This window comes from Hippoglossus hippoglossus, chromosome 6 (assembly GCF_009819705.1).
Source record: "Hippoglossus hippoglossus isolate fHipHip1 chromosome 6, fHipHip1.pri, whole genome shotgun sequence".
Lineage (NCBI taxonomy): Eukaryota > Metazoa > Chordata > Actinopteri > Pleuronectiformes > Pleuronectidae > Hippoglossus > Hippoglossus hippoglossus.
Genome location: NC_047156.1, coordinates 20,581,465 through 20,596,887, shown reverse-complemented (window position 1 = coordinate 20,596,887; position 15,423 = coordinate 20,581,465). Strand labels below are relative to the sequence as shown.

At 41.2% G+C, this 15,423-nt stretch overlaps 1 protein-coding gene across 1 annotated transcript; it reads right to left on the bottom strand.

The window, feature by feature from the left end:
- Positions 1-939: 939 nt before the first annotated feature.
- Positions 940-14,709, bottom strand: ticrr (TopBP1-interacting, checkpoint, and replication regulator). Its single transcript, XM_034588928.1, has 21 exons — positions 13,636-14,709; positions 12,915-13,152; positions 12,271-12,503; positions 11,266-11,500; positions 10,752-10,890; positions 10,462-10,589; positions 10,075-10,278; positions 9,772-9,917; positions 9,416-9,516; positions 9,045-9,138; positions 8,866-8,948; positions 8,482-8,712; positions 7,437-7,524; positions 7,075-7,141; positions 6,799-6,930; positions 6,560-6,650; positions 6,383-6,441; positions 5,537-5,814; positions 3,096-5,283; positions 2,859-2,981; positions 940-1,580 (listed from the first exon to the last, which is right to left on the bottom strand). The coding sequence occupies exons 1-21, from the start codon at positions 14,308-14,310 to the stop codon at positions 1,462-1,464; spliced, it is 5,652 nt and encodes a 1,883-aa protein (XP_034444819.1). The 5' UTR covers positions 14,311-14,709; the 3' UTR covers positions 940-1,461.
- Positions 14,710-15,423: the final 714 nt, after the last annotated feature.

Here is a 15,423-nt window from a genome sequence, read left to right as displayed (position 1 = left end):
CCCAGCTGATATTGGGTGAAAGGCAGCTTGAACAGTTTGCCAGCCAATCACAGGGTCGCATACAGAGTCAAACAAACAATCTCACTCACATCTACAGGCCTTTGAGACACTCAAATCTACCTCAGATGCTTGAGGGCAACACAGGCAGAACATGGGAGAACAAACTTGACCCAGTGTGAACAATACCAGGATCCTGAAACCAAACATGCTAATTTACTCATTCTATTTCACATTTTCAATTGACATCTCAGAACAGATTTCATAGAATGTTGTTTAGGAGGTAGAACATTTTTCACTGACACTGCATTCCTCACAATGAGAAGCTCCTCTTCATTTCAGGAGACTTGCTCTTGCTGGCTATGTGAACAGGAAAACAGCACATGTGAGGTGTGTCACCTTTATCGGACTTTACAGCAAACAGCCGGTGCCTGATGCCAAGCTAATCTCGTGAATTATAAGGAACAATGATATTCTAATAAGTAACCCATTAAACAACTCACAGTTCTGATGAAATACAATATAATTGCATTACTGATAAGATCATAATCAGGTTCATAAAATGTTGGGCATTATCAACAACTATTAAATAAATTAATAAAAATGTTATCCCCCCCAAAAAAAAAACAGTATTAACCTGTGATGTCTGATTGTGTGACATTAAGCTACTGAACGCATGTGAAGGCTTTTTTAGTTTCAGAGCTTTGACCTTTGAACAGGTGAGTAACTACAGGGTGAAAGGATCAGGTTTGCTTTTATTTGCTTGTAGTTGATAAATGAGAATTATAAAAGTCACTCTCAGAAAGAAGAGAGCTGCATAGTAAAGTGAACTGTTGAGTTTGAATGTACTGTGTGTTTTTTTCCCCCCATTTTGGCAAAAAGAAATAAAAGCATTGTGTTAAAGTAAGGTAAAGACAACAAAAACCTTTTTCAATAGCTTGATAAAGAAAATGGATATTTATTTACATAAGACTTTGGCAACAGACATGTTTACAAGCTGAATCAATCGTAAGGGCATCCCTTTGACTTCAGAGCAATTTTATGACAAGAACAAACAAACTAATAAATAGACATGAATAAAACTTCTTTCAACAACTTTAACTTGATTGTAAATGGCTGATTAAAATCTTTAAAACGATGACAACATTTAATATCACTTTTTCCTGAGGGTTTGGCTTCACAGAGGACCATACGAACAGGAAAGGTCAGTTTTAACACCTTGGCAGAAATGTGTTAAATATACTTCTTAAAGTACTGATACACACGAAGAGGGTCAAAAATGTTAGTGGAGGAGACAGAGCATCATTCATTCATCTTCAAAGTCTTTCAAGTGGTGCTTGAAAGGGGTTCAGATGTGCCATCAAAAGCCCTTTGGACAAAATAAGGTAAAGAAAGGGTCACAGCTTCACAGTTAAACACAAAATGGACTGTCTCTCTGCTTTGCTTGCCCGACAGTTCTGTGGTTCAGTGTAGCAGTCTCTTCCTGCTGTAGTTTTTCCCTTTGTTTGAGTGTCTGATTGGCTGGCTGAAGGGCGAGTGATCCCCTCCATCCACTTCTAGCCTCTGCCCTGAAGCAGCCTCATCTACAAAGTTTAGAAAACAATGTGGATGGTTAGTCACGGGATATCAAGAACTAGATCTGGGCAAGGAGTAAATATGCTACATGTTCAAAACTATGTGGACATGCAAAGTTGACTGAAGTTGGAGGCTGGAGTCTCAGAGAGTGATTTATGAAATACTAGAGCGTATTTCCGTCATCGATTACGTAAATACGTCAAAGCATGGATTCACCCAAAGCAGAAGCTGAAGCGGAAAAAAAATCGCCAACGATCATCTAAAGCATAAGTCACCAGTAGGCAGACCGAGATCCGGAACGTATCTAGTCGCCGTTCTATACGGACCAAGACCTGTTATTAGCTTTTGATGGAGCGTTTCTATTTTAACCTGCACAACTTTTTTCATCTTTTTGGTAGTAAATCCTGACAGCACGTGTTAGAGTTACTTCTCTCACTGAACAAGAGGAAGTGGGGAACAAAGAGAGGAGTGTTGAAGCTGTTTAGTTGTTGATATTTGTTAAGATTGTTCATATGTGAAATGTAGTTATATATATCAAGAAAACAGGAGAAACTTAAACAAAAAATGTTTTCCCTCTAAAATTAAGCACTTTATTTTAAGATCTCTTTATTTTGTTTTTAAATGCAAACCTTATTTTACTTGAAACGATTATTTAATTATTAGAGTCCCCTCCAGTTCAGTGTGAAAATTAATTAGAACATTGTTGAAATACCATTGAAATGTGTTTCTTTATTTAATTGAAGTTTGTTTTACTTCATACAGACATTGTTACAACTACTAGGCTACTTCAAAATATATGACATTTGAATCATAACGCATGTGAGACATTGCGATGTTTCGGACCTTTGCTTGAGGAAACTTAATTTCTGATAAATTCACTACTATATTACTCGAGTAATAAAAAATAATCGTTAGATTAATCGATAAAAAAAAAAAAAATCAACAGGTGCAGCCCTACAAAATACACAAAGAAAATTTGGTTAAGTCACAGAAATCATGCTGTTCAAGAGAAGAACGTGACAAGAAAAAGCTCAGAGTCAAAGAGCTTGAACCTGATCAGCATTTGTACCTTTCTGTTCCTGATATTATTATATAACTGGTATTAGATGGTCAGATAATAACTTAGATTCAATTTTTATAATGATTTACCTCATAGTTCTAAGATATATAAACGTCCAATCCTAAATTTTATGTAGTGGATGTGAGGGTACCTTTTTTAACATATGAATAATCAATTGTGCTAAACTGGCAAAAATAAAAAAGATTAACTGTAAAACACATCTTACCTTTAAAATTTGGTGTTCTCTTACTAGCAGAACCAGATTTGAACAACAATGGAGAGTGAGTCAGAGCTAAAATCCCACTCGCTGTCACTGGTTTGGTCACCTTTGAGCTGGGAGGAGTCGCTACTGTGAAAGTAAATATTTGGTCAGAATCTCAAATAAAATTTTAGTCAACAATGACAATATCTTTAGTACTTAAATTTACTGGGATTAGTTTTTGTTACAGAGCCCGTATCTTACCTGACTTGACACCTCCATTGGCAGCAGCCCTGACGTTTTCTTCTTCACCTCTTTGAGGTTCTGTGCAGTCAGCCTGCTCAGCCAGCTTCTCTATCCAGTGCAAGTCTACCAGAGGAGAAGGAGGAGATGCATCCCCTGGGAATGGGTGTGACTGTTTGGAAGTCAGAGCTAATATTGTAGCTTTGTTGTTTGAGAACTCATCCGTGTCGTCATTGTCCTGTAATCTGCTAACTCCAAGTTCAGCTTCCTGTAGCAACTCCTCAAGCAGTGGCTCCCCCTTCAGGCCACGATCTCTGCCTCCAAACACTCCAACCTGAGCTCTCTTCCTGCGAGGCCAACTGTTGAGATTGTCTGGAGTCACCTTCCCCATGCTCTGAGGGGAAGGAGTCAGGGGGATTATCTCTGGAATTGTCACTGGGGGAGACATTGTTCCTCCAGGATGCCGTGTAGGGGTGTAGGACTGGCAGATGTATGTTTGGACACTTCCACCTTTTCCAGGTGTGCTTTTGGCTGGAGTGACATGAGTGCAGATAGATGGTGAGACACATCCAGGTTCTCTATGTTTAGAAAACAAAGACAAGGGGCTTTCCAGCAGAGAAGGTTTCACACCAACTAAAGGGCTCCGAGTACCAGGTCGAGGACCTCCATCTGAGGCCAAATCCCCTGCATTCATGGAATCTGTGCGTTTGAATTTGAGCTTAGGAAGTCCAGATGTTTGCATTTCCATCTCTACTTGGTAAGTCAGAGGGTTTGGAGTACCTGTGCCCTTCTGTCGTCTTGCAAGGCCTCTCGGAGTGGAAAAACGAGGGGAATCATTTCCATATCCCAAACGAGCAGCAGCCTCCCTCTGTTGTCGGTCAGGCGTCTGCCGGAAGCCATAGTTTCGCCCGGGTGTACCTTGGTGCAGCACAGGTGGTTTAGGCGAGTCTGTGCTTGACAGAAAGTTTTCACCTGACTTTGAATTCTTTCGCGAAAAACTAATGTTCATCTTGAGCCCACCACTAAACTGGGTCTTTACAACTTCTGCATCAACAATGTCCATACTTTCATCGTCTGTGGTAGCAGAGTAAAAACGTGAAGAGTCTAATTGCTGTGAATCAGTATGAGAACTAGAGTCAGTGTCAGAGGAATGGGAGGGTTCAGTCTGTGCCTCTGCTTTTGTATCTGACTGCATGGTTTTCTCCACAAAGTCACAGTTCTCAGCAGATTCTGATTGAACATTCTCACTGGACAGGGATCTTAAGTTATGTCTAGTGGTTCTTTCACCTTGACCCGACCCCCTTCTTGTCAGGGACTTTGCTGGAGACTTTACTGTAGTATCTGATCCTTCTGTAACAGGACTGCTTCTTGCTGGTGTGAATTCTACTTTACACGGGGATGCACTGTTTGAACTTTTGCCTGGAGTTCTCCCAGAGCGGGTAATCATTTGATAAGTAGGACTAGGGGTCCTGGTTTGAGCTCTGGTGTTGGGTTTAGGGGAGAGGTGGTGTAGAGGGGAAGTAGATTGTGGAGGAGGCATTGCCAGCAGTGTTCCATTTTTTTCAGGCGTCTTCATCCCGTTGTGAACTTTTTCCTGTGCCAAAATAGTACTACTTAAACTTTCAGAAACCCTGAGTAGACTCACTTGACAAATCTTCTCTGGGGTCTTGAAAATGTCCCTTTTAGTATTTGTGTGTTTGACAGGACTGCTGAACTTGTTGGGTGTGTTCAGCTGTCTTGGAGACCTTCGAGATGACAGACGAGATGGCGACTCTGGTACTTTGAAGGTGGTGCTGTTCTCCACGACTCTAAACTTCTGAGGAGATGGAGACCATGTGACACTCTTCTTGGGAGTGTTGGAAACTGGGCTACTGAGCCTATGTGATCCAGAGGAGGAACTGCATTCAACCAAGGCTTTGACTGGAGTCCTAAGAATACCCTTCAGCGGGCTTCTCACAGGGCTTTGCTTAGTTGGTGTCTCTACAATGAGAGTCCTTCTGGCTGGTGATCTGAAAGGACTGCCCCTCAGAGCCATACTAAGCTCATGAGAGCTTCCAGCAGCAGGACTCTCTGCAACAGAGCAAACACTGATCCTGGATGAAGGTGGAGTTTTGGGGGTCCCTCGAGTCCTGGATGTTTTCGGAGTTCTGTTCCCAAGAACGTCCGTCCCATGATTGCTGGGCGACTTTGTTGGAGTTTTATTTGGGCTCTAAAAACAAAAACAGAAAAGTGTTTTTATTTAACTCACATTTAACATGAATGCAATGTTAGACTTTGTAACCTTTTACTTTGTGAACTGACAATTCTAATGTTGAGAAAAATAATAGTTAGCTAATAAAAGGGGGTGCTTCAGCATATTGGGATGTCAAGAGGAGGAGTGGATAAAGAAAGGATTGTCTTTAGGTGCATGCACTGATGCATTTGATTTTTTCAGTGACTCAAATTACTACAGGAGAACTTACCTCAAAGACACTGGAGTCTGTGTACAGTCGTGATCTGGTGGCTCTTGCTGCTCCACTCTTGTCAGAGAGATGACAAGGGGAATGAGTAGCCCCAAACAGAAGTCGCATGGGAGACCGGACTGATTTTACGTTGAGCTCGCAGATTTTGCCATCACTGAGAGTCAGCTGGGATGCAGAGAGAGCCCTGTCTAGGTTGCGTGAGCGAGGTTGAGAACTTGAGTAGAAGGTGTTGGAGTATCTTTGAGCAAACTTCTTAATCCTGGGGCTCCTTCTGAGATCTGATACAAAAAAAAGAAAAAATAATCAGCATGCCTTTAAATAAACTTAGGTCACTTTTTCACTGGTCAGAAACGCACCAACGTCTCACTTTTGTCTGCAATGCTAATGGATACACTCAGCATTCACTCCTGTGTCAAATGGCAGTGATGGAAATGTGACATCTGCATGAACACGCTTATTTCTCCTTTATTTTGGAAGTCCAGACACTGCACCTTTTCTGGCTGCGACGTTACGACTTCCGGTCGAAAAATAGCACTTATTGTTTTTAACAAATTGGGAACAACATAAAACAGTGATTCTTTCTTCATATCATTCAAGATACAACACTGGCAAGACAACAAGATGTTAAAGCTTCTCAGTTTCTGTGACGTCGAACATGACTCACCAGGGGAAAAAACCCACAAGAGGTAAACTTAAACCTTCAATGGCAATGGGAAAAGCGTCAATCACCTTTTTGGTGGATTTATGGGTGTTGTGCCAAAAAACGCTTATCCCCACTTATTTTGGGCATGAAAGAGGCACAACAAAGGCTTTTAATAAAATAAATGCTGTAAATCAGTCAAATACCTTCTGCAGGTTTTACTGGCGACTCTTCCACAATGCACTCCTCATTTGGGAGAGATCTCCTGTTAAAAAAAAAGATTTTACTTTGCAATAATTAACAACAGGTGTTTTTGCATTATACATTCCTTGTCTAAACTAAACATATATCAATAAGGAAAACTGTCAATAACTCGAACGTACCTTCCCATTTTCTGCTGGTAAAGAAGGCGACTGGACACTTGCTTGTGATGTGGCGTCTCACACACCTTCTTCGTGAGAAGTTTGTGTCTCTCTGAAAAGGAGGAACAACAAGTTGCCTGGCAAAGCACTGAACTGAGAACAAAGGTTTTTTACCCCGCCCAATATTATATCTTCTATTGATTAGTAAACTTCACTTCAGTATATATTTAAACCAATCTGTTATGCTGTTATCAATTTACCGTCAGACTCAGTAGATCGCTTGCGTTTCAGTCCTTCCACAGCAGAGACAGACTGGCTCCTCGGCAGCTTGGCTTTCTTTGAGGGTGAAACAATCTCTTGGTTGAACAGGTTTCTTCTCACCTTGGTCACCTCTGTGGATAATCAGAACACGGTCTGTATTTAGGAATGTAATGTCAAGGTGATACTGCTAAATCAGTGTTTTGTTTCATCTACTTTCTGGGGCAAGCAAGAGTTTCACACGACAGCGATTACATTCGATGTGAAACAGAACTTACCTTGTGTTTCTTGTTTCTGAGGTTGTGCGACAGGCTTTTCCAAGGCAACACACACCTTTGACTTCGACTAATAAAAAACATAAAAGTGCAGGTAAGATAACTTTGATTAGAAAGCTGAAATAACCATAATACACAAGTGCAAATGCCATCTCATGTCTCATTATTGGGTGATGTTCAGAATACTTTTGATTAAGCAGTAACAATTCAAGATATTGTGAGAAGACTAGCTGCTCAAGGTTCAATAAATAAGAGAATCCTTTATTAATCCCACTACAGAGAAATTTCCCAAGTGTCATAACAATTTGCCCCAAATAACAAATCTAAGATATTATAGGTGATTAAACTATGTAGGATCATCTTACAGCTCTTGTAGTCTTTTTGGGCATCTCTATTTGACGAAGACTCTGAGATGATTCAGTCATGCTGCGATGACGAGTCAACATCCCACTCCTGTGTGAAAAAGAAAACACTTATCTGGACATTCACCAAGGAAAGTATCTACATCATAAGTCTTAAACAGACACCTGATTCAAAAAATTCGGTAACTATACGGGTTGGGTACATTCACTGGTACAGGTGCCAGACGGTACTTTTTTTCAGTACTTTACTCCTCCATCAAATTCTGTGCCGCCTCCGCCTGCCGACAAAATTCTAGTACAATGGAAATTGCTTATAGTGATCACGTTTGTCCCGGGCAAAATTCATCACTATAAGGGGTTGATTACTATAAAAGAATTGTGTAGCTTCTGTATGATAGTTCCGGGACTTGAGGCAAAGGTAACAGCGCACACACGCACACTCTGTCTCTCTCTCTCAGACTCACCTGACAGTTTAAAGGTCAATTTGTTTAAAATGCCACAATATCAACACTGATCACCACATAATGATCGATACTTTTCTTCAATGAGTCAAATCTTTCGTCATAGCCAGTAAAAACTGTAGAAAAATAACCTTTACCATCCAAACATGTTTGAAAAGACCCAAGTGAACACTGTAAGCCAACATACTGTAGAGGAGCTGTGCATGGCTCCCTGGGTGTCTGCGCAATTGACGCGACATTGTTCTGACTGTGTGCACTGATCAGAAATTAGCTTTGCTTGATCACGTTACAGGGGTGAGTCGCATGGTCTTGCTCGCTTGCTCTTTATCTAACATATACTCTCTTTTTCACTCTCACCGGCACCAAAATTTGGCATAGATTGATATAACGTGAATCGGTACAGGGTCGTACCAACGTAATTCGGTCGGTACCCAACCTTAGTTACTATGATTCAATTCCAATTACATTCAAAAAGCAAAATCATCATGCTTACTCAAATGACTCTTATATTTTTTTGTTGTCTAGGCCATTCCTGCTTTGTCGGGACCAAACAGTTTCTTTGCAGAAATAATACAGTCTCCTCTCACCTCCTCTTGCTGGCTGAGCGATTTCGCAGGTCCTGCAGGCAACTTTTGCCATCTGAAACCAGGCTGTGTGTGGAAAAGGGCGATGAGCAGGTTGAAGGGGAAGCGCTGTCCTTGGCAACTGAGTCATCGCTGAAGAAGTCAGCGGGCAGAACAGCCACCAAAGCCTCAGGGAGCTGGGTGCCCAGACTGTTGTAAATGTCTGCAAGCACCCTGGGGACAGCAGTCAGGAACCTGCCATGACGTAGAAAGGCTTGTTAGATTCTATAGATGAGAAATACTTGGCTCATTCTGAATCAATGCTTCCCATTATAATTCGCCGGAGAGTTAGAGATTAGTCTTTTAGCATTATTATCTTGTAAGTTTCTGGAAGAATCAGGTTCTTACCCTGGAAGAACTTCATCTTGAAGAAACCTTGTCAGGCAACCTGGGTCTTTGGTTAGAGAGATTATCCTGAGCATTTCAGCCACCTGACAAACAGAAGTTGGAATTTAGCACAAACTAAATGCAGGGTTACTTTTTAGATCTTTGTTTACCAAGAGAGTACTCGAAAAGGACCATCTTACCTCTTCTGCCATCTGTTCGGCATCCAATGAGTCAGACTGGTCTGAGGAGGAAAGTCTGCACAACTCCAACCTCAACACCCCCTGAAGCTGGCACCTAAAACAGAACAACCTGTGTTTATTGGTTCCTAAACAAAACTGGCACATGTATAAAACTGACTGAAGGATAACTAACAGTGTGAACCTTTATCAAGGAAGAATAGTAGATATCAGGAAGGACAAGCCACAAACAGACACACGTCGTTCACAATTTCACACATAAGAGAGTGAGTGTAACCAAAACAATGGGTTTAAGTAGCAGGTCAGTGAGCTGAGTTTTAGACTTTTTGCTGCCAAAAAACACGAGGAAAGATTATGGATTAGATAATACTCACTCTCTGACTTTGCTATTAACATCAGCAGCAGTGCCATAGAGCTGCCTCACTGATTTGCTGGTCTTGAGGAGATGCTGCTGGACAAACTGGGAGGTCTTTGTCTGTGAAGAAGATGTTAGACATACAATTTAAACACAGTCCAACTGTTGAGCTGTTGGCTTAAATGTGCTTTATGTGATGCACGGAATGATTTCATTATCCTGATAAGAAGAGGTTCAGCATCCGTTACCATAATATTGTTATTTACCTTACAGTAGACATGTAAATTAAAAATGTCAATGTTGCAATATCTCCAAATCTACCAATTGACAACGTTTTTTGACATACACGCAACTTGATCTAATCTACCACCTCACCTCCAGATGGGATTCTGCTCCAAGAAAGATTTTCACAGCAAACAGGAGCTGCTGGACTGAAGTGACAATGGACAAGTCTCTGTCTGCCAGAGTCTTATCGTAGCTGGACTTCAGATGGGACAGGAGCTCCTCCTCACTAGTGAAACCTGGGTGAAACGAGAAGATACATTACTTGATAGATCAAAACATTTATTTGAACACTTCCAGAAAAACATATTTCCTTTCTTGAGGAGAGACACTCTTAGTTATAGCAGGGTGATAATCTGAGCAGTTGCACTGTAAAGTACTGCGAGAGATACTCACTGATGGCTTTTGCTCCCCCAGATTTGTTTCTGTCACTTGAGCGTCTCTTCCCCTTTCTGTCTGGCCCCTTGCTCTCTCCCCCCAGCTGCTCGGCCTCAGCTTGGTTCTTTTGGGCCTTCACATTCAGCCGGGCCACATTCAGCATCTGCAGGGAGCGGCTCATGGTCTTCATCTTCTGTTTCACTGGTGTGCGCTGGGCACCACCTGTAGATCGAAGATATGAATTGTTACAGAGAAAAATAATATTTGGAGGTTAAGATCTTGATAAAAAAGTGATACATATATTTACTTTTATGTTGTCTAAAATTATAATGTGAAGGTTTTACTAACAGTCTTCGTAAGAAATAGCTAAAAATAAACGTAAAAACTGAGATAAAGCTGGCATACGTTTTTTGCCCCTCTTGTTGTCTGTACCCTGGGACGTCTGGTAAAGTTCAGCCAAACCACTGATCAGCTCCTGCTGTAGGACAGACAACTCCTCCTCTTCTCTCTGCTCTGGCACTGCATGCAACAATCTGCAGAACAAAGTGAGAAAAACATCAAGACCAAGTGAGTGTTTCTTTGTGACAGGGTTGACTTTGTTGTAGGTTGTTTTGTGTGAAGCTGTATATCACTCTTGCTTTTAAAAAGGAACAATAATTATGAATCGAAAAATTGTGAAATCAGAATCCACATACCGAATCGACTCCATCAAATGAGAGCTCACTCCTGACTGGTCTGATTGTGGAAACCAAGTCTCCAACACGCCTGTAGTCAGTTGGCATTGATCGACTTCCTGCCGAGCCCACTCAGAAACTGGTTGATCATTAAGCTTGTCTGAAAAGTAAACAAACAAACGGAAAATCAAATGATGAACACAAAATTAAACACTTTTGCTTCTTTCAGTATTTGCTATTGTAATCAGGGCATACACACACATACAGCACATTATATAAGCACATAACATAGACAAACTTGATTGAAATCTCTTAATTTTGTTTTTAACAAGAAGTCACCAAGACAAAAGAGGACAATTGTCTGGTGGAAAAACATTTTTACTTGTCAATACTTTCTCATGGACAAACTATGCAATGATGACAGTTTTAAACTTATCTCAAATTTAATTTGGCAATTCTGTCTTGAATCTGTCTGCAATAAACCAATAACGGATACTATATTTGCTTATCCAATGAGTCTAGGTCTAAATCTTACCATCGACAATGTCACCATCCTTCTCCATGATGTCATACACTACTCCAAGAACACTGCTCACAACATCTGGCAGGTCAGTGGATGTCTCAGCTGTGGAAGGGTCGATGTTCTCTGTGGTCAGAAGTGTGTCGTGTTGAGTGACTCCAGGCTGGAGAATGGTGAGCAGAGCTGTAGAGTGTGACATGGGGGAGAGGACGGCTGAGCACACCAGGCCGCTGTCAATCACATCAGCGAGCTGGAGAGCAAAGTGAACAAGTGGGAGAAGTGAATCAGTAAACTTACACAGAAAAGAAGAAAGAGATTTCAAAACAGAATATCTTTGCAAATGTTGCAGCTATCTTTGGGCTAGTTCATGTTCCAATCAACCTTCTGTTGCACTGGAATATTGACTAGACAATATAATGTAGAGCCCACTCCTAACTTTGCACCCAATTCAATTTTTACCAATTAAGACTGAATGCAACATATGCTTGTATATACCCGTAAGACCAGGTGAAATGTTTGCATGCTTCTCCCTTTAGAGTCGGATGATACGGGTGACTCTCATCCACGATGTGACCATTTTCAAGACATGTTATTATAAAAAAAAATTGTGATTCGCAGGAATATTCTCAGGAAAGGGAAAATGCATTATGAGAAATGCAATTTGTTTGTTTTCTGTTGGCCTGCAAAAAAGTTGTTCAAGTAGCATTTCGGACAATGGGTGGCAATCTACGCGAGGGGAGTGATATTGAAGCAAATAACCAAAACTATGAAAATATTAATGAGGAAGATTCAGACCCAGATGATGTTCCTGACATATACAGTTGATAAAAGCATCTAAAAGACATTGAATTATCAAATTATATCATAGCATAGCAAAAATTAAATAACTGGAACAAGAAAGCACATCACCAGCACCTGTTGTTTATAGTTATATTGTTATACTCTGCTCTGAGCAGTTTACACTGCATCAGAGCCTTAACCTCTCACGTAAAGTAGCAATGTCATTCTTGGATGTCTCACCATGTGAAGAGCGTGAGCAGATAGTTCCAGAAGGAGATGTTGGAAGGCAGCAGCTCCCTGTTCACTTCTGCTGGAGGACCGAATCACCCATGACTCTGTGGACACTTGGGTCAGAGATGAGGCATCCCAGCCCTGCAGAACTCCTTTCATACACACTTCCACCGACTCTGGGAGAAGTCTCTGTCTGCGCGACACTGGCTCAACCATGAGGTCACAGCTCTGTGTCACACCACCTTGTTGGATAAAGAATAACACACAAAACACACGCATAACGGCAATATATTTTGAGCTTTGTGTTTAATTTCACTTGCTTGCGATTTCTGCATATCAGCCCTTTTGTGTTTGGATCATGTTCAGATTATCCTTATAATCTTCATTTGTTTCTTTTGACCCAGGACATTGTTATACAGCCCCTGGACCAAGTTTTCCCTTCATCTGCATGTTTACTGCAATTTGTTTCATCCAGACAAATACTGGCAAATAACCAAAGTGAAATTTCAAGGGGATGTACAGTTTAAAGTCGATGATTGTTTTGGATCTGCATTTAAACTATAGATCATATAAACAGTTTTAACAGCTGCACTATTACAGACATGTTTAAGTCATAACTGGTGATAGTTAGAGTTGACCTCCATGTTACCAACCTTGCTCCCACCGCAGAAGACCCTCAATGACAGGGAAAGCCAGGCGGTAAAGCCTTTCAGAGGACAGCAGGTATCCAATACCAGACTTGAATGTGAAGGCCTCTGGCCTGAAGCCTGAGTCTGTCTCCTGGACGCAGCAGATGTTCAGCAGTGCAACCACAGGGATCACCCTGCCACCCATCTGAGCCAGGACCTCACACAGCTTATCAGAGCCGAGACAGTCCTCACACCTCAGCACCTGCAGTAAGCGAAATGGTGGCAGCTGTTTATATCAGTCTGAAAAGGATTTGAAAAGCTTCTGTGACAGGTGTCAGTAAAGGTTAGATGTTTATAGCCATGGTTCACACCGACTAGATACAAGGTTGAGAGTTAAATATGGAACAAAGCCTTGACTGTGAAGCTGTTTGAAACATCTGAATACTTTTTTGATTACAACAAAATCACAAAAGTATATGATTGGTAAACTGACTCTTTAGGCTCTTGAAATAAAGGCTTGAGTTTTTCAATAAAAAAAACTAAATTATGTTATTACAGCTGTGTTACAGTAAACATCTTTGACTATAATGACAAATATCAAATAAAACTTGACTGTCTGATCCATAATTTCACTATCCATTCTTATAATTTTGTCATCAACCCACTGTTAGGTCCCTTTGTTATGAAACACTGAATCATAAACACTGTCATATTTCATTATTACCCAGTGGCCTGCTGTACTCACCTGGACATGCGATGTACTATCGATCCAGTGCAGCACAACCTGTCTCTGAGCCAGCATGTCCTGGAGACCCCTGGATATGATGTGATCCGTCCCATCTGTAGGCAGGTCATGGTTCCCCAAAGAAAGATAGTCCACCAGTTGCATCCTGGTACGTGGACACTCAGAGACCACAAACACCACATTCCTCCCGTCGCTTGAAACATCCTCCTCCTGTGAAACACTGGGCTTCCCAGCTCGGCTCGACCTTCTGGGCCTCAGGTACAGTTTGGTGGGAGAGGTGATGTCTGGTCTGTCCCACTGGAAGTCTAACAGGGTCTCTTTGAGAGCGTTTTGAACTGAAGCAGACGGACAGACTTGCTGCTTCTGCCGAGAAGGCCACGGTTTATCCTTCACGTCAAACTTACCATCAAACTCCGACTCAAAGTCCTCAAAGGTTTTGTGCCTTAGCTCCTTGAAGTCAGATCCCCTTGATATGAGGCTGGCATTACGTCCACCCCTAGACTGGAAGAATTTATAGCCCCAGCGCACCTTCTCAAATCCGTACTTGTAACCGAAATGCAGCAAGATCTGCAACATTCCTCGTTTCACTACGTGGTTCCTGACATCCAGCTGATCGCCAGGATCACGACCTCCATAATCCACATCGATGACAAAGACCAAGTTGTGTGAGGCCATTGCGTCCAATGCAGCGTCCACAAAGACAGAGTGGGGCCCAGAGCCTCTGACTCAACGGTGAGCCATGGAAAACAGACCGGCCTCGATGAATTATGTTTACCTCCAGTGTCACTGCATTCATTACAGGCTGCTCATTGTGTGTGGGCACCGAGACGCCATTTACAGCTGCCAACACCAGTGAGCTAACTTCAGCTAGCTGTCGTAGCGACCGACAAGAAAGTTTTGCAAGTAAGCTTCCGCCAGCGTGACGCGGTTAGCTTGAAGTGACCAGTACACACGCAGAAAGGAAACGCGTCTAAGCTACTTAAATGCTGTTAAGAGTGACGGTGACATGATTCACTCAACTAAACTTTACGTTCGCCATTTTCTCATCGTTAACCGTTCGCGCTCCTTGAACGAGAGCCCACCCCTTTGCTGTCATTTGTTACAGCCTCTGACAACAACGATCTGATTGGTCCAAAAATAAAGCAAACGATAGTTGTCGATAATGCTGTGTTTCTATTGGATAAATGCACCATCAATCAAATCTGTACTGAACGGTATATGTCACATGATACGAGAAGCCAGGAGGAACAAATGACTGACGGACACCGTCTGCATTTAACTTTTAAAAACAAATCAGTAAAAACACTTTTTGATGACGAATAAATTACTAACAATGACAATGACAGAAATAATAATACAAGTTGTGGCATTGACTGTTGTGTTGTGTACAAGTAATTGCATATATATGAGAATCTAAAATACAAATATTTAAATAAAAAAATTGAAATAAAGAGATGACGATAACAAACCTAATGTGTAGCAGCAGCAGCACAGAGGGCAGTCAAAAAATCAATATAAGTAAAATTAACAAATAAGTAAACATGCAATACAAAAACAAGGAAATACAAACATATTAATAGAATATAAATAATATATACAGTGTAAACAGAATATACAGTCTGAGCAGAACGTGCAACAGTATCAAACGTTAGCTATCAAAATTATGTTGAAATAACAAAACGATAATGATAAATAAATAATGAAATAAAAACAAATCTTGAAGTAAGAACCTTTTACAAATGCAAAAAATTCAAATCTCATATCTAGATAAACTAAACTTAGGATGTG

Coding starts and splice junctions, on each gene's coding strand:
- ticrr (XM_034588928.1), bottom strand. CDS start 14,310: ATGGCCTCACACAACTTGGTCTTTGTCATCGATGTGGATTATGGAGGT. Junction 10,279..10,461: donor CAACAAGAGGGGCAAAAAAC/GTATGCCAGCTT, acceptor TTCGATCTACAG/GTGGTGCCCAGCGCACACCA. Junction 1,581..2,858: donor GAGAACACCAAATTTTAAAG/GTAAGATGTGTT, acceptor TAAACTTTGTAG/ATGAGGCTGCTTCAGGGCAG.